Source organism: Papio anubis, chromosome 11 (assembly GCF_008728515.1).
Source record: "Papio anubis isolate 15944 chromosome 11, Panubis1.0, whole genome shotgun sequence".
Taxonomy (NCBI): Eukaryota; Metazoa; Chordata; class Mammalia; order Primates; family Cercopithecidae; genus Papio; species Papio anubis.
In genome coordinates, this window is record NC_044986.1 from 76,694,158 (window position 1) to 76,719,082 (window position 24,925).

Sequence of the window (24,925 nt, forward strand, 5' to 3'; positions counted from 1 at the left end):
GGGTCACATGGCGGTGGCGCGGTGGCGCGGCGGCGCGCGAGGGAGCGCAGGCTCGAAGCTGCGCAGGCGCAGGGCCCGCCCCTGGGACCCTCGGGGCCAGGCGGTTTGGCCCCTCAGCGCCCGGGCGTCGGGGCGGGAGATCCAGGCCAGAAGAAGGGAGGCACTTGAGGTAGGTGCTGCGCGCGGGGCTCCGCGAGGCATGTGATGTCCGTAGGCGGGGCCTGCCGCGGCGTAAGCGGGGAAACTGAGGCAGGGCTGGCGGCGCGCGGTAGGGTGGGTGCTGGGCTGGTGAGGCGCGCCCCTCGGGCCCGCGCCAACTTCCCTAGGAACCACCGCAGCGCTGGCGCTCCCTCAGAGGACGACGTCCTCTCCGCCACCCTGCGCGGCGGCCGGTGGAAAAACCCTGCACACGGGCGTCGGCGACCGGAGACGGGGACCCGGCGCTGCTGCGGCGGGCTAGGGGCCCCTCTGTCCCCGCCCCCGAGCCTTGAGTGACGCCGACCTTCGCGAATTGTTAGGACAAGGAACAGAGGAGAGGGCTCTGCCCTGGAGCGTGGGCCTGGGGGTGGCCCGGCTGGACCAGCCCTAGGTGTGGACCTGGCAGTCCTCGTCCTCGTCTCTGTGCCCACTTAGGGTCGTGTCTTTTAAGAGGGCACGGTTTCTAGCGTCGTTCAGCGTTTCAGAGGCACCTGTTCCCCCTCTTTCCCAAGAGTCACAAACACCTGACTTTAAATTGGGTAGAGCCCAGTTGTAAACTTAACCCTGCTGAGGTCTAGGAATGAAAAGGTAGATATACAATCTGCCCCCAGGGTTGTTGCTGGGGCGGGAGGTGAAGGCGCAGGTGGAGATGGTTAGAGACAAAGGAAGGGAAATTAAGGCCCAGCCGGACCAGGGCTGTGGGAAGGAGGCGCACCCGGAGTCCACTGTCGGACCTGGGTTCACAGCTGCTCCTGCGCCTCTTTTTCTTGCCACACCATGCTGTCTCCACAGCCCAGCAACCCAGAACTCAGCTTTTTTGTTTGTTTTATTTTAATATATTTTCCTTTGAACCTGGCAGGTGGTTTTTTAAAAAGAAAATAAGCAGGATTTGTTTTGAAAAGCATTGTGAAGGAGTCAGCTTGAATAGTCTTGAATGCTCTTGCTTGGGCCCAGCTTTAGAGAATGAGGGTTGGGATTTCGGCTGCAAACCCCAACTCCTTACCATACTCATTCATCAGAAAACTTCATTTTGGGTACAAATAACGTTTTGAGGGTAATCATTGCTCTAGAAATGAAGAATTATACATCGTATTTGTTGCACTTTTTGTGAGGTACTTCACAAGGCACCTCCTATACATTTAATCCTTTGATTCTTGCAACTCTGTAGAAGGTAATTAAGGAAGCATTCCCATTTTACTGATGCAGAACAGTTCCTTGTCCAGGTTTATACAGCTTGCAGGAATTAAAGTTAGATATTAGTTGTTGTTGGTGTGGACCTTTCCTATATTCCCCTCTTTTATAAGAGCATGTCGTTTAGTTGAGACCTTCTGCATTACTCCTGAAGGGGTACAAAAGACATTTCTGATGATTGTCTAATCTCGTATCATTTAAATAGTGCTCAGAAAGTTTGGATAGGACTGGAACTCTAGGGCTCAAGCCCCAGGCTCTATCCCTATCTAAGAAATAAGGCTGCCGGGAGCGGTGGCTCATGCCTGTAATCCCAGAACTTTGGGAGGCCGAGGCAGGCAGATCACAAGGTCAGGAGATTGAGACCATCCTGGCTAACACAGTGAAACCCCATCTCTACTAAAAAATACAAAAAATTAGCCAGGCATGGTGGCAGGCGCCTGTAGTCCCAGCTACTTGGGAGGCTGAGGCAGGAGATTGGCATGAACCCTGGAGGCGGAGCTTGCAGTGAGCTGAGATGGAGCCACTGCACTCCGGACTGGGAGAGCGAGATTCCGTCTCAAAAAAAAAGAAGGCAGCTGTTCTGCCAGTTGGATTCTTGCCTTTTTGTGAAATGTTGAGGAGAAGCTCCAAGTTTTCCGCTGCAGCTTGTGTGGCAAGAACCATCCCGAGGTGCTGTGCAGGGAGCCAGCCTCACCTCTGAGCTCAGTGGCCTCTGGCACAGGGAAATTACAACTGAACAGTGCCCTTTGCCTTCTCTGGCGCTGCTAGTGCAGGAGGCAGTTTTGGCTACTACAGGAATAGCATGGAGCAGGCCTACAGGCCAGAGGGGCTGAGACAAGTCAGTGTTTCCATCAGACCAAGTTCAGTATTTTGTGTCTGTCCTGCTTCAGATATCCTGTCTTTATAGGGGCGTGAGTGAATCTGAGCCCTGCAAAGGAGAGAAAGATAATGCTGCTTTGCAGTACTCTAGTGCATTGCCGCATTGCAAATTGCCCTTCTTATATAATCTTTATGACAACTCTTTAAAGCGCCCTTGTTTTTAAGAAGACACTGAGGTTCAGAGGGATAAAATAACTCTCAAAGAGAGAAAACCCAGGATTTTTGGCTTTTAGCCCAGTGTCTTCTGTGGTATTGCCTTGCCTTCCTATCCACACCCATGTAACTTGATGGAGCCCAGACAGGAGGTTGTGCAAGTGAGATTAGAATGGCTTGCTCTTTGCGGGGCCGCTACAGCTTGAGGAAACAAGAGGACATAATCAGCTACTGGGAAACCCTGAGATACGCCCAAGAGTGAGGAATGTGAGGGCTGGTGCTGCTTTCAGCATCTATTCAGAGATTTCTGAATCTGGCATTTGAGAGTAGGGCTGGGCCAAAACCAGGCAGATACACACCCCAAGGAGCAGGGCTGAGAGTTGGAGACTGAGGCAGGTAGGTGAGAGCTCATTGCAAGTGACTAGTTTTGTGGTGTTTGAAGACAAGGGTGGGTGGAAGGGCATCTGTTGCTCATAAGGCTCTGTGTGCCTGCATCATCAGTCTGCTAGACAAGGATGGACAGAGTCTTGTTACTCTGGGGAGGAGAGGTGCAGAATGACTTCTCAGCGGAGACTAGGCAACGAGACCCTTAAGAAGACATTTGGCTTCAGATTATAAGCTGCTTACCAAAGATTGGGCTAGGGAGAGGCTGATGTTCTCTCCAGGCAGCAGATTTCCCAGGCCCTGTTTAGGGGCAGTCTTGCTCTTAGCTTGCCTGAGGCCAGTGAACAGGTTTCAAGACCTGCAGGGCCCCACTTCCTGAGCCCGAACTCCCATGCTCTTCCAGCCTTAGAGGCCACTGGCCTGTGGTTGGCTGCCCAGGACTCATCGTGTCCGATGCAGGATAAACAGTTATGGACTGGAAGTTGGGAGACCCAGACCTGACTCCCAGCGCAGCCACTGACAACCTGTCCTTCCCATGTGACCTTGGACTAGCCAGCTCCTTCTCTGAGCTTTAGTTTCTTCATTTGCTCAGTAAAATGAAGCTGATTGAGAGCTTTGAGGGAAGGAGAGGGGAACAGAGGAGATCAGAGAAGGAAGATGAAGCATCCTTTCAAGCCTTGTTCACTGAGGGCCTGAGGCAAGGAGGCATGTGCACTCTCAGTTTTTTTGTCTCCCTCAGCACCCTTTCTTGCTTCTCCCTTGTCTCTGCCTCAGGCCCGCTCATTCTGAAGAGGGAGGATTCCCTGGGTGGGGCTGGGCTGGGCAGGTGTACCCTTGATGTTTAGAATATGATGCTGTCTCTACTTGTTTCAGACATGAATTAACTCACCCAGTGCTGATACTTTGTTTCATTAAGACTTTATCAGTTCCTGCCCAGAGGCAGCTCCTGGAACAGTCAGGAGTTAGGCCCCAGGAAGGAGGCAATGTGAATGTGCACACCAGCAGGAGAACAGTGGTGGCAGGGCTTCCCATGGCTTTCTGGACATCAGATCCCTGTAGTTACAGTCCCATGGTACTTTAGAGTCTTTGGATGTCAGAGCTAAGACAGCTTCTTAGAATTTTGAGTTCCTTCCTCTGTCTATACAGATGATGAGATCCAGGCCCCGAGTTGTCTTCATAGCTTAAGTCAGATTGCCCTGCTAGTGAGCAGTAGAGCAAGGACCCGGCCTAAGGTTACCTAAGTCCCAAGCTAGAGTGTTTTCTTTAATGTCAAGCTAGCCCTGTCCAAAATTACCTTTCATACTGAGCTGAAATTGGAATTGAGTAGCTATAAGTTCCAAGTCTGCCACACTGTGGAATTCTAAGAATAGAATTCAGATCATTTCATTAACATTTAATGCCTGGTAATTACCAGGATCTGTGTTGAGTGCTGGGGATGCAGAAATGAAGACGACAACACATTGTGCCACCATCTTGTGGAGACAGACATGTAAATAAATAAAATTTACAAAATCCATTTGTGCATTGTGCAGGGTTATGGGTGTGTGTGCACACAACATGCATGCTATAGAAGAGGTGAGTGAGCAGTCAGTTGTCGGGGCTTTCAGGAAAGGCTTTGGAGAGGAAGTGTTATGTGCGCTGGGCCTTATGAATAAGTAGGCATTTACGTGGTTGGCATGGGTGGGGGGGGCATCCTGGGCAAAGGAAACAACATGAGCAACACTTGCACAGGGAGTGGTCTGAAAAGGGTGCTGCAGGGGCAGGGGTGAGGCCCGAAGGGTGAGCTGAAGCCAAGCTGTGGAGGGCCCCATCAGCTGGCATACTGAGGAGTTAGTGAGAGCCTGAACGCAAGGCAAGGATGTAATCAGGTTGGGGTGTGCTGGGATCGCCGTGACTATGGCATGGCAAATAAACTATAGAGGACCAGACTAGAACCAGCCAGGTTCAGTTCTGTGGTTCTTGAAATAGGCTAGGGACAGAGTTATAGGGTCCTGGGTTTGGACAGCAGCAGTGAGGTCAAGAAGAGGATGAGTAGCAGATACCTGAGTTGATGTGGGCAGTGAAGGCAAATGAACAGTAAAATGTGAATCCCTGCCCCCCCCCCCACCCCGAATCTACTGAGCCATGGAACTCCAGCAGAGAAGTAGACTTTAGTTTTGGATGTGGTACAACAGAGATACCTACAAAATCCCCAAGTGGAAACTTTGGGTCAGAACAGCAATAGGAACTTGGAAGTCAATAACAAAGTGGTGGGTGAAGTGCTGGAAGGAGAAGTCACCCAGGAAGGGAGTGTGGGTTGAGGGAAGCCACCGATGTGGCAGAAAAGGAAGGGAAAGCAAAGGGAGGTAAAGAATAGACAGCAGGTGAGGGACCTCAGAGGTGCCAGCTGACTTTCCAGGCCTGGGGTGAGAAATGGGGCAAGGGAACAGGCTGCATAAGGAGCCACAGAGAAAGGGACATCTTTTATTTGCACTAGTGTGACATGTGGGCTGTGTGCGTGCGTTGCTTCTTTAGTCTGCACCGGATAGCAGAGAAGGAGTCTGGTGGCACTTGGGAAATGTTATAATCTGCATGACTGCAAATGACTGAAAGCTTTGCTCAACTTTTTGAAGGTCTAGGGGGCCTTGGCAGCTTTCCACTTAGATGTTTTCTGGAGACTGGCTGTTGGCAGCTGAAGGAGCCCCAGGGTTTCTGGGTGGCCTGGTCCTGCCTGTGGAGTGACTGAGCCTAGGGACCTAGTCCCGCCTCCAGCCCTCCCCTTGCTGCCTGCCCAGGCCCGCCTGCTCACCCCTGGGTATGCTTCTTTGTCAGGAGAAGCAGAGGTGTGGACGCTGTGGATGGTGAGTACCTTGTTCCCAAGTTTGAAGTGTCTGAGGTTGGGGGTAGGAGACCATGTGAGGAGGGGAGTTGCCTTATATAGGGAAAAGACAGGGTCTCAAAGCTGGAAACTGAAATTGGGAGTGGGGATGGTGGTGAGGAACCTAGAATGTTCTGACTCCAAAGTGACCTGTTTTTGTTAGACTCATGGGATGTCACTGGGGATCATTAGGAACCTCCTCATGGAGTTGAAAAAAAATGGGACCTGGGGAGGAATTGACTCAGCTTAGCCTAGGGAGCCCCACTGGGTCTCCTCCTCTTGCCCCCATGTTCAGACCAGAGCTGCCACGCTGAGCTGCCACAGCTGTTGTTTGTTTGTGGCTTTATCCTGCTTCATCTTCTGTGGGAGAGGGTGGATGAGATAAGGCCAGCAGTGGGGAAATGAATGCTATAGCTGTGTCAGGTGGGGGCTGGCTCTTCTGTAAACAACCCTACTATTCTGTTCCAGAGAAACTGACCCTTTCCTTAATAGATGGGGGATAAAAAGGGGGAGGAAAGAGAAGGAACATCTGGTATATGGTAAATTTCCTTTAGAGTAAACAGGGTTTGACTGTACATGATGACTGAAAAAATAAGGTGATTAAAAAAAGTTCTCTTTAAGACAAAGGGAATCATACTCCTGGATCTCCAGGACCCACTTCTTTCTTTTTTTCTTTGTTAATCAACAATTATAGCAGATGTAAACCCACTTCTGAATGTGTGGGGAGGAAAGGTAGTCTTTCAAGCTTTGGAGTCCGATTCCTGTTGACTCGGGTCCAGGTTATAGTACCGCTGCCTGCTGGCTCTGTGACACAGGGGAAGTTACTGAACTCTGAACCTCAGCGTTAGCTGCTAAACAGGATACTCTTTCCATCACAAGACTGTTGAGTGAATGAAATTAGGCCATTACTGACTGGCTTCTGAGACCACTGACTGCAGAGGTACGAAGGATTGCTGGCCTGCCTATCTCTGCAATCTTAGAGGACCATGTGAAAATGCATCGTTTCTGTTTAGAAATTAAAGTTCCTTTGATTGTCCTTTTTTGTGCCTAGGAATAATTGTGATTTCAGAATTCGGGGTCTGCTCACTGTGCAGCAAGTCACAGTAGTACTTGCTTCAAGACTTGCCAGGATGGGAGCTGCTTTGTAGCCCAGGGCCTTGGGTAAGAGGCTAGGCCTGAGTGCTCGCCAGGTATTCCTGAAAGTGAATTTTCTGTGCTGCTCTCTGGCACAAGACTGGGCTGCTAGAGGCCCGCTGGGTGCGTTTGGTCCATGGAGAGGCCTGACCCTCACCACTGGTCCTGATAACACTCTCAGCATGGTGCTGCAGTGCCTGAGGATGGGGTCCATCACCCTAGAGGGCTGATTCTCTGCTCACACTTCCAAGATCACAGTGGGAGGTTGGAAGACAGCACTTCTGGGGGTTTTGCGGTCTGGATCTTGTACCCAGCCCTTGAACTTGAGGTATGGAGATGGGGGTCTTTGGAACATAGAAGTTTGAGTTCTCAGGGCTCCTTCAGCACTGACACCTGCCCCAGTCAGCCTGCTGTCTCCCACCTTAGCTGGCCCCATCCCGACGTAGCCTGTCCATGCTGCCTCCTGTGTCCTATACCGGCTCCAAAGCCACTTCCTTCTGGGTGCTTCTGTGGCTACCCAGACTGGCTGTCATCCCTGCACCACCATAGCCTCATGCCCATACCTTGCCCAAGCTGCCTCACCTTACCACTTGATTTTTTTGTTATTTGTGTGCCAGGTCTATATTTTCTTGCAGATTGTGTATCATTTTATGTCCTCCCAAATCATCATTTATTGAACAGTTCAGTGCTGAATAAGTGTTTGGAAATAAATGTTGGGTCTAGTTGAGTTGAATTCCCTTTTGCCTAGGAGCAAACATGCCAAATGCCCATCACTGGGCAGTGGGAAGGTGGAGGCTGTTTGCCTCTCAGTGCGGCAGGAGTGTGCTGGAAGAATGTGGAGCTGACTGTGAGGGGCCCTGGACTATCTGAATGCACCGATGTGTCCTAGGAGTCAGAGAGAGTCCATTTGTGGGGTGGATGTAAGCTCGTCTTTGTATACTGACATAGAAATGCCCGTCAAATCTGTGATCAGAGACCATTCCATGTGCTCCTGAGTCATACACACAAGTCAGAAATCCAGAAACAGGCCGAGCGCGGTGGCTCAAGCCTGTAATCCCAGCACTTTGGGAGGCCGAGACGGGCGGATCACGAGGTCGGGAGATCGAGACCATCCTGGCTAACACGGTGAAACCCCGTCTCTACTAAAAAAATACAAAAAACTAGCCGGGCGAGGTGGCGGGCGCCTGTAGTCCCAGCTACTCGGGAGGCTGAGGCAGGAGAACGGCGTGAACCCGGGAGGCGGAGCTTGCAGTGAGCTGAGATCCGGCCACTGCACTCCAGCCTGGGCGACAGAGCGAGACTCCGTCTCAAAAAAAAAAAAAAGAAATCCAGAAACATTTTGGAAATGCATAAAGGTACAGAAGTTGTTCCAGGCTCTGGGAAATTTCTTATTTACAGCAAGAGATAAGAGCTGTGGTTTTCCCCCTAATTGTTCTGTGAACTATAATCCAGTAATGCGTAACTTGCCAAATTAAAGAATTGGAAACAGGCCTGTGTCAGGTTCTTTCCTGTTTGTCCCAAGAACTTTGGTTGTCCATAAGCCATTGTCTTTGTCATTCAATTCTGTTGAATACCTTTCAGCATGCACTTGTGGTGAGCCTGCTTTGTACCAGATGTGCGCTGTGCTAGGCATGAGAGATTCAGAGATAAACTGCAGAATGTCCCCAAAGGAGAGAAATCTGACAGGTCCAAACCGGTGTGTCAAGCACATCAGGAGAAATGTGGGTGATGTTTGGACACAGAACTGAGGAGGGGGTGAATCAACACCTCTTGGGGGTAGAAGTGGGAGGCTGAAAGTAGGGAGCTGGCAGAACATCAGGGAAGCCTTCTTAAAGAGGCCTTTGAGTCGTGAAGCACAGAATGAAATAGGATATTCCAGGCAGAGGGGTAGAGATGTGTGCATGTCTGTAATGTTCTGTTCTCAGGGTCTTGGCGGAGGGCCCAGCTCTCCAAGGCCAGACCGCCCTCGTGACTTGACTTTATTCTGGCGGCTGATGGCCAACCAAGCACGAAGTCCTGAATTCTTTGCTCTAACACAATGCTTCTCAAACTTTAATGTGCCTATGAATTAATTGTCTGCCAGTCCGACTAAAAGGCAGTGTAAGATTCCTTAGTTCGAAGGTGGGGGTTGAGATTCTGTGTTTGTAGATGGTGCCATTTATGGGTTACATTTTGAATAGTGGGTATTAAGAAACTCTTCTTTCTTAGCACAGGTCCCTCATGTCAGACACACCATAACAGCACCCCCTTCCCCAACACACACATGCACTGATTTTCCCCTTCTTTTTCCTCTTCCCAAGTATATAGATGCCAAATTCCTCTTTCTTAGATGTTGTTTTTGTTTGGTTACCCGCCTTACCTGGAACTTCTTTTCTTCTTCTTTTTTTTCTTTTTTAAAGACAAGGTCTTGGCCGGGCGCGGTGGCTCAAGCCTGTAATCCTAGCACTTTGGGAGGCCGAGACGGGCGGATCACAAGGTCAGGAGATCGAGACCATCCTGGCTAACACGGTGAAACCCCGTCTCTACTAAAAAAGTACAAAAAAACTAACCGGGCGAGGTGGCGAGCGCCTGTAGTCCCAGCTACTCGGGAGGCTGAGCCAGGAGAATGGCGGGAACCCGGGAGGCGGAGTTTGCAGTGAGCAGAGATCCGGCCACTGCACTCCAGCCTGGGTGACAGAGCGAGACTCCGTCTCAAAAAAAAAAAAAAAAAAAAAAAAAGACAAGGTCTTGCTCTGTCACCTAGGCTGGAGTTCTGGGCTAAAGTGATCCTCCCACCTCAGCCTCCCAAGTAGTGGAGACCACAGGCATGTGCCACCATGCCCAGCTAATTTTTTATAGACAAGGTCCTCCCGTGTTGTCCAAGCTTGTTCCAAACTCCTGGGCTCAAGTAACCCCCTTGCCTCAGCCTCCCAAAATGCTGGGATTACAGGCATGAGCCACTGTTCTCAACCAAGGTTCTCTCTCATTCCTTTTAAAAAAAAATTATTTTAGGTTCATGGGGTACATATGCATATTTGTTACATGGGTATATTGTGTAGTGATGGAGACTGGGCTTCTAGTGTACCTGTTATCCAAATAGTGACCCTTATACCCGATAGGTAATTTTCACCCCACCCTGCCCCCCACCCTCCCCTCTTCAGCAGTCCCCAGTGTCTGTTATTTCCATCTTTATGTCCATGTGTACTATTGATTAGTTCCCACTTATAAATGAGAACATGTGGTATTTGATTTTCTGTTTCTGGGTTAGTTCACTTAGCCTGATGGTTTCCATCTCCACCCATGTTATTGCATTATTTCGTTCTTTTTTATGGCTGCCTCTTTTATTTCTTAAATCTGAATTTCCAGGTGGCTTCAGTGCTAGTCTGGCCTACCCTTTCCTTCCCAAAGTCACCACCAACTCACTCCCACCCCCACCTCATGCAGTGCACCCCTCACAGCCCCCACCCTTGGCAGTGACATTCAGATTTCCAGGGCCTTTCCTGATCCTTTGGAGACATCCTCTCCTGGCCAAGTCCTGCAGGGAGACTTGAGCTGGAGGTTCGATGGGCTGGGGTCAGGTGGGCCACACAATTACCCACTCCCAGGCCTATCCCCGGTGATCTAAGCACACGGAAGCAGGCTGGTACTTAGGGAGGAAGGCACCAGGGTATGCCAGAGCTTAGGATGGCGTGAGGACCAAGTGGAAAGATAGATATTGTAAGTGGTTGTTGGGAGAAGGAAGGCTGGAGGTGGGGGCACCTTGTGGGCTGCTTCCAGGAGCTCCCACCCACAGGCACAAGTCTTCCTAGCTGGAGAGAGCCTCAGGCACCCAGGCGAAGTCGGGAACAAGGCTGAATTCTGACAGAACCCGCCTGGAGCTCCATTTCAGTTGCAGAGACCCTTACCTTATGCAGCTGTCTTTTGCTCAGCCTCCTCTGCAGATGCCATAGGACCTCCTCTTTTCTTTTCTTTTTCTTTTTTTTCTTTTTTCTTTTTCTTTTTTTTTTTTTTGAGGCTGAGTCTTGCTCTGTCACCAGACTGAAGTGCAGTGGCACCATCTCAGCTCACTGCAACCTCTGCCTCCCGGTTTCAGGCGATTCTCCTGCCTCAGCCTCCCGAATAGCTGGGATTACAGGCGTGTGCCACCATGCCCAGCTAATTTTTGTATTTTTAGGAGAGACAGGGTTTTCACTATGTTGGCCAGGATGGTCTTGATCTCACGACCTCGTGATCCACCTGCCTCGGCCTCCCAAAGTTCTGGGTTTACAGGCATGAGCCACCGTGCCCTGCCAGGACCTCCTGTTTCTGATATAACACCTGCATTTGTTTGGCAGACATCTGCGTAGTTCTGTTCACAGGAGAAAAAAGTCAGATTACTAAACACCAGTGTTTAACAGTGGCCATCAGTAGGTGGTAGCTTCAGAGAGTATTTGCTTTCTTATCAACTATGGTTTCATGTATTCTCTTCATTTTGTTTTTTACTGTAAGCCTATTTTGTTTATATAATGAGGCAGAAATAAAGCTCTTCTCAATTGGGAGAAATTACTACCTGCCTATAATGAATGAGGCCCTGCTGGGCACTGGCTGGGGGCTTAATGACCAGGGTATGGTCCCTGTTTCTGGAGGGTCCTCAAACTAAAGAGGAAAGAAGATAGGGGAACAAAACAGTGTGGTTGGTGTTCTAAGTATCCTCTGATCACAGAAGAGAAAGCTGCCCCTACCCAGGCACGTGATCCTGAGCCACCTGGATTGTGAGGGAGAATTAGGCATTGATGAGGAGGGGAATGAGGAATTAGTCTGCCTACAGGGGACATAGTTCGGCACAGCTCCACAGGAGCTGGGGGCTGCAGCCTGGGGCATGAGAAGAGAGAGCAGCAAGAGAAGCAATTGAGACGGCTGTCCTTTCTCTGTCATCACTCCTGACGCCCTGGTGAGCTCCATGGTGCAGGAACCTCCATGTGTGTGCTGCATCCCCAAGTTCTGGTGGCAGCAGGTGCTTAGCAGCCCTTGTCCAGTGCTCCCCTCCTCTGTCCTGACCTCCTGGTTGGCTGTCCTGCCAGAACCTTGCCTGGAAGATGAAATTCCAGCTACCCTGTGGGAGCAGTAACGCCTTCTTCCTTCTTCTCAATCTCCAGAAATGTCTTTCCTCCAGGACCCAAGTTTCTTCACCATGGGGATGTGGTCCATTGGTGCAGGAGCCCTGGGGGCTGCTGCCTTGGCATTGCTGCTTGCCAACACAGACGTGTTTCTGTCCAAGCCCCAGAAAGCAGCACTGGAGTACCTGGAGGATATAGACCTGAAAACACTGGAGAAGGGTAAGTGGTGACCCTTCAGGTCTCAGTACTTTTCCAAGGAGCTGAGATACAGGCTTACTTACTGTTTTCTTTCTAAACTCTCTCCTTTTTTTAATTGAAAAGATAATATAACAACATTAGGAAAAATTTAATAACAATTTTTAAACTAGCAATAATTCTATTACCCTAACACAGTAATTTATGTTTTGGCATATTCCTTTCCATGTGTACATATTACATAGTTGTGCTTGGCTTGGGTGCTGTTTTATATTTTAGCTTTTCTTATCAAAAGCATTTTTCATTCTCTGTTGTTGTCTCTGTAACTATAATGATAAATTGCTCCATAATATTTAGTAATAATTACAATCTTTTACTAAACCAGTACTTCCAGAGTGTATTCTGAGGAATTCCAGGCTTGTGGGATCGTCAAACCGAAAGGAGTTCTGAGTGAACAAGTATGAGAGACACCTTTTATCCAATTCCATGCTCCTGATGCTCAGCACAGACATATGCTTTTTAGAACGAGGTGTCTGGATTGCTGCTGATTCAGGCATGGCCAGCCTCTCCCTGTGAAGAAGCTGCGGTGTCTGAGGAATCACTTCACGGTCGCCCGTTAGAGCAAACCTGCCTGTCTCCCTCTTCTGGGGGACCACTAAGAGTCCATTGTGGACAGCTTAGAGCCACACACTCAAATGTGTTAGCTCTGCCTCCTTGCTGTGTGCTCTCAGTGTTAGAGCTGTAGCTTGGTGGGATTTCAGTCATGCCAGTGGTGTGGCAAGAGAGTTGGAGTGGTGAAGGTCTCATTGATGGCGTGGTCACCGTGTTAGCCCCCCAGGTGGAAGTCATCGTCATCTGTTTAGTAAGTAAGGAAGCTTGCCAAAGGAAGGCAGGAGGTTGTACAGGTTTATAGTAGGTCACCTTAGTAGGGTGCTAAGAGAGAGAGACCTGTTAAGCTTTGTTCAATCCAGGGTTTCCCAGTCTTACTTATTTGATTACAGACTCTTCTCCTCACCCTCTCACCCACCTGACCCCACTTTTTTTTTTCCCACATAACATCCACAGGAATATGGATCCCTCTGGGAAATACTAAAATAATAAGGGCTCATATTTATTGAGCCCTCACCAACTCTGTATTACCAGACATTGTGGTGAGCACTTTTATATTCATCTTTCAATATGCCCTGTAGCCCAAAGTGGAACTACTAGATATTTGCATTTTACAAATGAGGAAGCTGAGGTTCAAAGAGCAAAAATAACTTGCCTAGGGTTACACAGCTGGATTCAGACTTAGTTGGACCTTAGAGCTGGGCTTGAACTACAGTACTCTACTACCCCAAAGCATTTTATTCCTAGGCATCTTCTATCCTCTATTATCTATTCTATCCATCTATTATCCTCTGTTAATAATATTGCAGTTACCATATTTAGGTTAAAAATTTGAGACTCAGTTTGGACCATGTTTCTGTTCTAAAGGATTATTATACAATATCTGATGACATCGGCAATAGACAAAATGGCCATTTTTCCAGAAACGTCCCACTTCTGAATGTTCAGGTTGGAAAAAAGATTTTCATGGTGGGAGGGACCTACTGGATATATAATAGAATTCTTAAGCTTGGTTAACTTTCCTCAGGAAGGTGAGTATTCCGTCTGTGTTTCCTGTGTGTTTTTCCCCACGTGTGAAATGCCTGTCCAGGTCCTCTGCTAGGCCTGGGTCTCTGACCTCAGCTGGACTTAGTGTGGTTCATGAGCTGCTTAGTGATCGGGCCTGGGCCAGGAGGAGATACCGAATTTCCTTTTTTTCTCCTTAGAACCAAGGACTTTGAAAGCAAAGGAGCTATGGGAAAAAAATGGAGCTGTGATTATGGCTGTGCGGAGGCCGGGCTGTTTCCTCTGTCGAGAGGTGAGTGCAGATGAGATCTATTCAGAGAACAGGATCCTGGCAAGTAGGGGCCATTGTTTTCTGGCCAGAACTGAGGGCCCATAAGCCAGCTTTAGCCTTTTACCCACATGGTCTGTTCTGTTATTTGCTCTAGGTATTTCTTTTGATTTGTGCTCTATTTCTGTTTTTTGTTTGTTTGTTTGTTTTTTAACAACTCGCCCTCTCCTACTGGGGTTAGCAACACATCTGACTTTCCTTTAGTACTCCCAAGCCTTTCACCCTGTGCTGTACCTTCTGAGTCCTGGACCATCTTCCAGTTTAATCAGGGGCAGCGACCAGGTCCAATTCCGTGCTTCTGATGCTCATCACAGACATACGAGGTGCCTCGATTCCTCCTGATTCGGGTGTGATCAGTCCCTCCCTGTGATGAAGCTGCAGTGTCAGAGGAAACACTTCAAGGTCACCTATTAGAGCAGATCTGCCTGTCTCTGTCTCCTTGGGGAGCTCCTAGAGTCCATCGTGGACAACTGAGAGCCACATACTCACATGTTAGCTCTGCCTCCTTGCTGTGTGCTCTTGGCATTGAATCTGTAGCTCAGTGGGATTTTATTCATGCCAGTAGTGCATTTGGCATGAGAGTTTGTTGAAAGTTGGAGCTCACTGACTGGGTGGTCTCCAGGTTGGCCCCTTGAGGGGAAAACATCATCTATTTATATGTAATAGAGCTTATCAATGGAAGGAAGGAACTGTGATTGTTGAAACACAAAATGCTAGTGTCAGAAGGAACATTGCAAATACTTGGATCTAGCCTTGTCCCTTTGTAGGTGGGCAAACTGAGGACCAGAATGGTTAGTGGCCTGTTTGTGATCACACAGCCTGTCAGTGGCAGAAGACCCAGATTCTGAAATTACTGCCCTCCCTGGGAGAAAACTGGGAATGACAGTGTTCCTGCTCTTGATACAACTTTGCATCTCAAGCAGTGGCTGTGGCCCTGTCCAAATTGTCATCGTCATTCTTCTGGTTCCCTGAGGCACCACCTTTCAGCCTTGCCGATCTCTCCATGCTTGTGTGATTGGGCTGGTGAAGAATCCACTTGCGCTGCTGGATGCATGTGATGCCTGCAGTACCCTACCCCCAGGGCGCTGTGTGCTTGCTATCTCAGTGGGTCCTCACCGTGGCCCTTGGAAATACAGCTTGTTGTTTTACTCTCATTTTATTATTCTCGTTACAGAGGAGGAAACAGTTACAGAGGTTGTAACAAAGCCACCTTGATCAGGGAGATGTATTAATTTCCTATTGCTGTAACAAATTACCTCAAACTCAATGGCTTTAACCAGCACAGATTTATTTTGTAGCTCTAGAGGTCAGAATTTCAAAGCGGAAACTGGTTGCATTCTTTCTGAAGGCTATAGGGGAGAATCCATTTCTTTTGCCTTTTCCAGCTGCTAGAGGTCACCTATGTATATTGGCTTATGGCCCCTTCCTCTATTTTTAAGTCAGCAATGGCTGACAAGTCAACTACAGCATGGAAGCCTGTTTTGACTTGATTTCTCGGGGCCATTAAAATCCAGAAGGTTCCAAGAGCAACAGCTCTCCCTAATTATAATCTGTTTCCCTCTGTATTGATCTGTGCCCACATAGAACATTTAGTGGAAACTTATGTTTCCAAAAAGATGGGTGGATGGCAGTCTGAGTTATTTTGAGTGGCCCAAATAGCAGGTATGTGACTCAGTTTCCACGTCATGCCTTTGTATAGTGCCACACCAGGAGTAAAGAGCCGGGAAAAGTGAGTAAGACCTTTCATCTCAGCCAGGTGCAGTGGCTCACGCCTATAATCCCAGCACTTTGGAAGGCTGAGGTGGGAAGATCAACTTGAGCCCAGGAATTTGAGACCACCCTAGGCAACATAGCGAGACCCTGTTTCTCTTTAAAAAAAAAAAAAAAAAAAATTAGCCAAGCATGGTGGTGTGCACTTGTAGTCCCAGCTTCTCAGGAGGCCGAGGCAGGAGGATTGCTTGAGCCCAGGAGTTCAGGGCTGCAGTGAGCTATGGTTGTGCCACTGTAGCTAGGCAACAGGGCAAGACTGGAAAAAAAAAAAAAAAAGGCCAGGTGCGGTGGCTCACATTTGTACTCCCAGCACTTTGGGAGACCAAGGCAGGTGGATCACTTGAGGTCAGGAGTTCAAGACCAGCCTAGCCAACATGACAAAACCCCATCTCTGCTAAAAATACAGAAAATTAGCCAGGTGTGGTGGTGCGCCCCTGTAATCCCAGTTACTTAGGAGGCTGAGGCGTGAGAATCACTTGAATCCAGGAGGTGGAGGTTGCATTGACCTGAGATTGTGCCACTGCACTCCAGCATGGGCGAATAGCCTAGGCGACAGAGCAAGACTCCATCTCAAAAAAGACCTTTCATATCACAAAAAGGTGGTTTTTGATTATATCAAACATTGTAGTCCTCTGTTCTAGGGCAAAATTTGCCAGTCACTAAAACTCTTGATAAATGTAATCAGTTCTGCCTCATTAGTTGTCTTTTTTCTTACTCTAGAAAACAAATGAAAAATTAAATGTAGTTGCAACCATACAACAGCATATTTGTATTGGAGATGAGTAGATTGCATTTAAAAGGATTTGCCGCTCATTCTTTTCATTCTGACACCAAATGTGAAAAAAAATTGAGTTCTTAATGTTGAAGCTTTACCATGACTCATGCAGTTTCCCTCATTCATCTAGCTCACAGTTCCTGAGAGTCGAGGCTGTCTGCATCTCAGCTCAGCTGCATTCTCCCCATTGTCCCCCTTCAAATCTTTCCACCTGGTATTTAGCACCTGTTTTACACCCAGCCATGTTCTAGGCACTGAGGGTTCCAAGAAATGGAAGACATAGTTTCTAACTATTAGAAACATTTGGGAATTTAAGAGACAACATTCAACTTAGTGGTAACATGCAGACTTAGTACAGAAAATGTCACCAAACAGGGAAGATAGGATATGCACAGAAAAGCAGAGCTTTACTTCAGGGTGGACTAGCCAGGGAGATCTTTTTAGAACAGGGATACCTTTCCAGAGGGTAGGTTTGAGCTGAAGAGAGAAGGAAGGTTATGGCCAGAGGAGCGTGTGTCTGGCTGGGCCCTTGTGTTAGTTTGGTCTAGTGCAGGGAAGGGGCTGGGAGATGAGGCAGGAGAGAAGCATTGTGGGCAGGAGGAGAGGTTGTGTTTGGGTATGGCTGCGCCCAGGCTGTGGTTAGGACAGCCATAACAGGAGCCTTGCCTCTGCTTCCCACTGGAGAAGACAAGGAGCCTGGGCTGCGGAGGAAATCTGACACCCTATGTGGAGGCCCACAGCCAGCTGGCACAGATGTCCCTGAACTGTTGTGTCTTCCACAGGAAGCTGCGGATCTGTCCTCCCTGAAAAGCATGTTGGACCAGCTGGGCGTCCCCCTCTATGCAGTGGTAAAGGAGCACATCAGAACCGAAGTGGAGGATTTCCAGCCTTATTTCAAAGGAGAAATCTTCCTGGATGAAAAGGTGTGTGTGCTGGCAGGCTTTTAGACACAGAGTGCTGGGGATTGTGCTCAGCTGTGTGATAGTCGGGTGACCCAGGTATGTCTGACCTGGAGCTGGAGGCTGGCCTTCCCTTCAGCTGTCCTGAACTTGCAAGGCCTTTTTTCAGCCCCCTGAGCAGAGCATGATCAGACATTTTAAAGCTGTCCTCTCAGTTACAGACAGTCCCTGACCATCTGATGGTTTGACTTACGATATTTCAGCTTTGTGATGGTGCAGAAGTGATAAGCTTTTAGTTTCTACATTTCTTCAAGAACCTATACAGCCATTCTGTTTTTCACATTCAATATTCAATAAACTACATAAGTTATTCAACATTTCATTATAAAATAGGCTTGTGTTACATGATTTTATTCAACTGTAGATTAATGAAAGTGTTCTGAGCATGTTTAAGGTAGTGTAGGCTAAGCTATGAGGTTAGGTGTATTAAATGCATTTCAATATAAGATATTTCAACTTATGTTGGGTTTACAGGGACATAATCCCATTGTAAGTTGAGGAGCATCTGTATTACTTAAGCCTTTCCTGCCATGTGAACTGGGAGAGTAGGAAATAGCTGAAACTCCAACAGGTTCCTCCACTGTTGGGGGCCTAGTACAAAGCCCCGCACGCTGTCCCTTAATTCATTTCTTTCTTTCTCTTCTGCTCCCACCTCTGCAGAAGGTAGCACTGTTACCATCCTGTCAGGTGGAAGGCTAGTGAGAAGGTAGAGTCAGAATTGAAAGCTATGGATGTCACCCTAGGTCGGGCCTACCTTGAGGTCAGAAACTGGACCCAGCAGAGTTCTGTTTCCTTGGCAGTTGAGAATGGACCTGTATTGGCTGGGCATTGTGGCTCATGCCTGTAATCTCAGCTCTTTGGGAGGCCGAGGTGGGCAGATCACTTGTGGTCAGGAGTTCAAGACCAGCCTGGCCAACGTGTGAAACCCTGTCTCTACTAAAAATTCAAAAATTAGCTGGGTGTGGTGGCGGGCACTTGTAATCCTAGCTACTTGGGAGGCTGAGACAAGAGAATCGTTTGAACCTAGGAGGTGGAGATTGCAGTCAGCTGAGATTGCACCATTGTACTCTAGCCTGGGTGACAGAGCAAGACTCTATCTCAAAAAAAAAAAAAAAAAAAAGAGTGGACCTGGATGTGGGCAGTGTGTGTGTGTTGGGTGGGAGAGAAGACTGGAACCAGCAGCCTTTTGAGTCTTTGCCTGAGTACCAGTGCTCCGTCGGTAGCCTTTCCTGCTTGAGGAAGGCAGGCACGTAGAGTACTCATATGGGATCTGTCTTTCTCACTCCACAGAAAAAGTTTTATGGTCCACAAAGGCGGAAGATGATGTTTATGGGATTTATCCGTCTGGGAGTGTGGTACAACTTCTTCCGAGCCTGGAATGGAGGCTTCTCTGGAAACCTGGAAGGAGAAGGCTTCATCCTTGGGGGAGTTTTCGTGGTGGGATCAGGAAAGCAGGTGAGTTCTTGGTGTTTACTTGTGGTCTGTAGGTGTCTGTGTCTGTGAGCGTGAGACCCCAACCAGAGGCTGGAGTGGGGTTTGACTTTCCCTGTTTTGGGTCTCCTAGCCTTCCTTCTAGCAAGCCAGGGAACATGAAGAAGGGAAGGGAAGGCAGTTGTTGTTTATCACACATCTTTCTCTGCTAGTACCTCATACTTGAATCTACTCACTCATCACAGTGACACCATGAGACAGTTTGATCGTTTTTCAGACAAGGAACTTAGAACTGAGAAGGGATGAGCAGCTGCACAAGGAGCACAGCTCATCAGTGGCACTGCTGGGGCCTGAACCCAGGTTTTCTGACTTTAAGTTTTGTTTTCTGTGCTTGAACAAAAGCATAGTTTTATTGTTTTTGAATTTATTCCCTTGCAGTGTTCCAGGCCACCATGGATGGATGATAGAAAAGAAATAAGAGGAGAAAATAAGGAATAGAACCAGGCCTAATTAGGGGAAGTGGCAAGGAGGTGGCGGGGAGATGATGCTTTTTCCTATGGGTATCTTGGTGTCAGGGCTGGCCTAGGAAAGGTATCTGACTCCTCTGCAAACAGGCTGTTATATCAGGTCCTGACTGTAAGGCTCCACAAGCAGCATGGAGCCCTAGGGAAAGGTGTGGAAAGGAGGAATGGGGTCTCTGTAGGCCCAAGAGCCAGGTTGGCAGTTGTTTGTGTCAGGGTCTAGGCAGCCTTGAGCCATGGTGGCTCCCCTGCCCTGGAGGGCAGTGTCAGCAGAGGCCAGGAGGATGTGTAGCAGGAATGGGGCAAAGTGGATGAGAGGGCTGGGCGTGGTGGCTCACACCTGTAACCCCAGCACTTTGGGAGGCCAAAGCGGGCGGATCACTTGAGGCCAGGAGTTCCAGACCAGACCAGATCGGCCAACATGGCAAAATCCCATCTCTACTAAAGAAAAACTTAAAAAATTAGCCGGGTGTAGTGGTGCACACGTCCATAGTCCCAGCTACTTGGGAGGCTGAGGCAGCAGAATCGCTTGAACCCAGAAGGTGGAGGCTACAGTAAGCTGAGATTGTACCACTGAACTCCAGCCTAGGCGACAGAGCAAGACTCCCTCTCAAAAAAGCAAGTGGATGAGGGAAGGGTATGGGAGAAGGACCTGGAAACTGGTGGCCTGACTTCTAGGCCTGTCTCTGTCAATTTTGGACATGACATTAATGTGTAGAAAGTGTTTTCTTTCTGTAGAAAGATGGGGTTTATCTGCATTGTTGGATCTCACCATTAATGTTGATAATTACATACTCTTCCCAATTTGGGAGGAATAAAAGGGAATAGAAATCCTTCAAGTTTAAGCTTTCTTTTTTTTTTTTTTTTTGAGACGGAATCTCACTGTGTCGCCCAGGCTGGAGTGCAGTGGTGCAATCTCGGCTCACTGCAAGCTCCACCTCCTGGGTTCACGCCATTCTCCTGCCTCAGCCTCCCAAGTAGCTGGGACTGTAGGCACCCGCCACCACGCCCGGCTAGTTTGTTTGTATTTTCAGTAGAGACAGGGTTTCACCATGTTAGCCAGGATGGTCTCCATCTTCTGACCTCGTGATCCACCCGCCTCAGCCTCCCAAAGTGCTGGAATTACAGGCGTGAGCTACCACACCTGGCCTAAGCTTTATTTCTTACATCTTCCTTTTACAGCTTGGTAACTGATTCGCTTGACTGTATTAGAATTAAGCATAAAATGGTGTCTGATTTATCATAAACCTATTTGCTAATTTTCTGGTAAATCTGTCAAACTGTCTTAGTAATAATGGTTACCAATGAGTGCCTGTCTTGTTCTACGTGCTTAAGTACATGATCTCGTGTCTTCCTCACAACCAATCTAGGATGTTAGGCATTTTTATTCCCATCTACATATACAGCAGTGGGCCTAGAGATTTAAAATAACTCAGCCAAAGACACAGCTAAGTGGTACAATGGAAATGAAACTTAAGAACTCAAATCTGTCAAACTCCGGAGACCCTGCCCTGTCCTGCCTGGCCCCTAGCCTCTCCTTGGAGGTGTTTCCTAGCGACCACTTCCTGATATCCTTATGCTTGGGCAGGCCACTTCCCCAGTGGATTGCCCATCCTCTTCCCACTCGGACACTGTGGGGTTCCTTCCCCTACCCGCCTCTGCCTTCACATGGCCTCTAGGGCAGGGCTTGGCATGCCTGCCAGCCTTTTCTTGCCTGGTGATGACTCATCTGGTGCTCATGGGCCCTACTGGCACGTTTCTGATGTTGCTAGGTGTGTTTGACTTTGTTGGTATTCCCTGGAGCCCCTGGCCTTCATTCTCCCAGGTGGAAGGTTAACTGGCTAGCTGAACTTCAGGACTTACCTCAGTTCTTGTTGGGTGCAGAGGTGTTGTAGTCTAAAATTGGGGTGGTGGGGATTTCCTTTTTTTTTTTTTTTTTTGAGACAGAGTTTCACTCTTGTTGCCCAGGCTGGAGTGCAATGGCACGATCTCAGCTCACTGCAACCTCCACCCCCCGAATTCAAGCAATTCTCCTGCCTCAGCCTCATGAGTAGCTGGGATTACAGGCACCTGCCACCTTGCCCAGCTAATTTTTGTATTTTTAGTAGAGACAGGGTTTCACCATGTTGGCCAGACTGGTCTCAAGCTCCTGACCTCAAGTGATCTACCCGCCTCGGCCTCCCAAAGTGCTGGGATTATAGGCGTGAGCCGCCATACCTGACCTGAATTTTCTTTTTAATAACAATCTTGAAAGCATTCTTAAAGAAGTAGTAGCTGGGCAACATAGCAAAACCCCGTCTCTATAAAGAATAAAAAAGTTTAGCCGGCGTGTTGGCATGCACCTGTAGTCCTGGCTATTTGGGAAGCTGAAGCAGGAGGATTTCTTGAGCACAGGAGTTCAAGGCTGCAGTAAGCTATGATTGCACCACTGAACTACAGCCTGGGAAACAGAGCAAGACCTTATCTCTAAATAAATAAAAAGTGTATTTGCACTACAGAAAATTTAAAAACAGCAGAATATTAGAAGGTGGGGAAAACCATCCTATGAGCTCAACCACCATGGACAATCCGTTGGAACAAAGCTGAGTGAACTTTCCTTTTGTTTTGCTTTGCTTTAGAAAATTATACCTTACTAAACTAGATGTTCTTTTTTCATTTAACAGTATATTGTGAACATTTTCCTATGTCATTATTATATTCTTAGTTTTTTGTTGGTGTTTTTTTTTTGTTTGTTTTGTTTTTTAGATGGAGTCTCGCTCTGTCACCCAGGCTGGAGTGCAGTGGCATGATCTTGGCTCACTGCACTCCAGCCTCCCAGGTTCAAGGGATTATCCTGCCTCAGCCTCCTGAATAGCTGGGACTAAAGGCTTGAGCCACCATACCCGGCTAATTTTTGTATTTTTAGTAGAGACTGAGTTTCACCATGTTGGCCAGGCTGGTCTCAAATTCCTGACCTCAAGTGATCCACCCACCTCAGCCTCCCAAAGTGCTGAGATTACAGGTGTGAGCCACTGCACCCAGCCTATTAGTGTTTTTAATGTCTGTATTATGGTTTATTGAGCAAGTAAATATAATTTTCTGATCTGCTTCCCCATAATCACCATAGTGTGGTGGGACTTTTTTTTTTTTTAAAGTCTCTGTAAATAATGACACAGTGTATTTACAGATTTTCTTTTTAAGATGAGCTTCCAGATGTAATGAATCAGAGAACTCGAACAAGGATTCCTTGATGCTGATCTCAAACATGTTATTTTGTCTTTTTTTTTTTTTTTTTTTACCACTTCTGACTTTAGATAACTTTGGGGTATCCTGCGTCTTAGTGCATTTTTCTTCACTGTATGAGAAGAAAGTGGCTTCCAGTTTCTTAGGAGACTAAAGGAAAAAGAGGATCTCTCTTTTAGATGGTCGTTTAGTGCCTTCTGAAGTCTAACCTCTGAGCTCCACTTCCACACCTTTGGGCCTTTCTGTGTTAGCTTCATTTTTTTTTTCTCTTCACCTGGTATGTTCTTTTACATGCTTCTCTACCTATAAACATCCTGGTTACCCTCCATGCTTTATCATCTGTGAGGCCTTCCCTGCTTGTCCTTGTTGTGCTTTATCACTTCTGACTTCCTGCGTCTTGGGAGCTGCTGGTATAGGCCAGATAGATGTGGCCTTCCCCAGTCTATCTTCCCTCAAAGACTGAACTCCTTGAGGGCAGGAGCCAGGCCATATTTGGATCTGTGTCCTTTGCTGTTCAAGCAAAAGGCTTGACAGACAGCTGGTCCTTGATGCCTGTCTCATGAACGAACGATTTAGGATGAGGACTGACATTACCTCTTGTTTCCTTTTAGGGCATTCTTCTTGAGCACCGAGAGAAAGAATTTGGAGACAAAGTAAACTTACTTTCTGTTCTGGAAGCTGCTAAGATGATCAAACCACAGACTTTGGCCTCAGAGAAAAAATGATTGTGTGAAACTGCCCAGCTCAGGGATAACCAGGGGCATTCATCTGTGTTCATGGGATGTATTGTTTCCACTTGTGTCCCTAAGGAGTGAGAAACCCATTTATACTCTACTCTCAGTATGGATTATTAATGTATTTTAATATTCTGTTTAGGCCCAGTAAGGCAAAATAGCCCCAAAACAAGACTGACAAAAATCTGAAAAACTAATGAGGATTATTAAGCTAAAACTTGGAAAATACAAGGCTTAAAATTGACTGCCGGGCTGGGTGCAGTGGCTCACACCTGTAATCCCAGCACTTTGGGAGGCCGAGGTGAGCAGGTCACTTGAGGTCAGGAGTTTGAGACCAGCCTGGGCAACATGGCGAAACCCTGTCGCTACTAAAAATATAAAAATCAGCTGGGTGTGGTGGCAGGCACCTGTAGTCCCAGCTACTTGGGAGGCTGAGGCAGGAGAATCACTTGAACCTGGGAGGTAGAGGTTGCAGTGAACCAAGGTCATGCCACTGCACTCCACCCTGGGTGACTGAGACTCCATCTCAAAAAAAAAAAAAAAAGATTGGTTGCTGTGCCTCATTACAAATGCATATGGTGTTTGAGTGCTGTTGTTTGAGATTATTTTTCTTTTTGGGTCTTCAAAAATCCAAGAAAAGTTGATGATTGACTTGAAGATTACAGAATTTAAGGGTTTTTGGCATGTGTGTTTTCTATTGATAACTGGTTATACAATGTCGAAGTAATACTTTCATAATAGAATTGACATGCTCCAGGATAGTTTGACAAAGGTAAATTATAAAGTGAAATCTCTCGTTTCGTTATCTTCCATTCTAACCTCAGAGATCTGTTTCTCTAGAAGAAGTGACCATCTCTGACTTTAATAAAATTATGCACCAGAAATCACCTGTATGTACAAGATTTTCTGATAAAACTAAGAATTATATTTACCATATAATTGGCTGAAAGTAAAAAAAAGTCAGCATTCTCCATGGCTAAAGGGTAAAGTGCCTGGGGGGATTCCTCTGGTTCTAGCTATCTAAGTGGTTTGAAAATGACCAGGAAGAATTCATCCCGTTATTCATGTTAGTAATTTTGCTCTCTTTCCTAGAGGAATGACTTTGGAAGTGTTTAAAATTGGCAGCTGTTTTTCTGTTGGTCTTTTAGCCTAATTTGGCAAATCAGAAGAAAGGACATAGCGATGATGAAATATAACTTAATTTCTTAATCTTTTTTGTTTGAATTTTGTTATGTAAGTTTGAGTGACATCATCAAGAGCCACCAGGGAGCTTGGCTGCAGGGAGTCTATTCAAGGCATGAAACTGGCCCAGGAGTAGAAAGGTGGGGGTGGAAATAGGAATTAGTGTTTACCCAGGGGAGTGGCCCAGCCAGGAGGAGAAGGCTGTCAGTGTTTACCCAGGAAAGCAAGAATGGATACTGACGTTGGACGTAAAGCTGGGAAAGTAGGAGAGCATCGGGATTGAGTATGCAGAGTGAGTTAGGGGTGAGTGGTTCAGGACTAAG

General features: G+C 47.6%; 1 protein-coding gene across 4 annotated transcripts; it reads left to right on the plus strand.

Moving 5' to 3' along the window:
- Window positions 1–24,629, plus strand: PRXL2A (peroxiredoxin like 2A). Of its 4 annotated transcripts, none has more exons than XM_003903692.3 (6): window positions 1–169; window positions 11,911–12,090; window positions 13,881–13,972; window positions 17,336–17,476; window positions 18,803–18,967; window positions 23,298–24,629. In XM_003903692.3, the coding sequence occupies exons 2-6, from the start codon at window positions 11,913–11,915 to the stop codon at window positions 23,409–23,411; spliced, it is 690 nt and encodes a 229-aa protein (XP_003903741.1). In that variant the 5' UTR covers window positions 1–169; window positions 11,911–11,912; the 3' UTR covers window positions 23,412–24,629. The 4 variants fall into 4 exon arrangements, with proteins under 4 accessions (XP_003903741.1, XP_003903742.2, XP_009212753.1 ...); XM_003903693.4 differs by having other exon boundaries at window positions 11–169; window positions 11,928–12,090; XM_009214489.4 differs by lacking the exon at window positions 1–169 and adding an exon at window positions 4,541–5,645.
- Window positions 24,630–24,925: the final 296 nt, after the last annotated feature.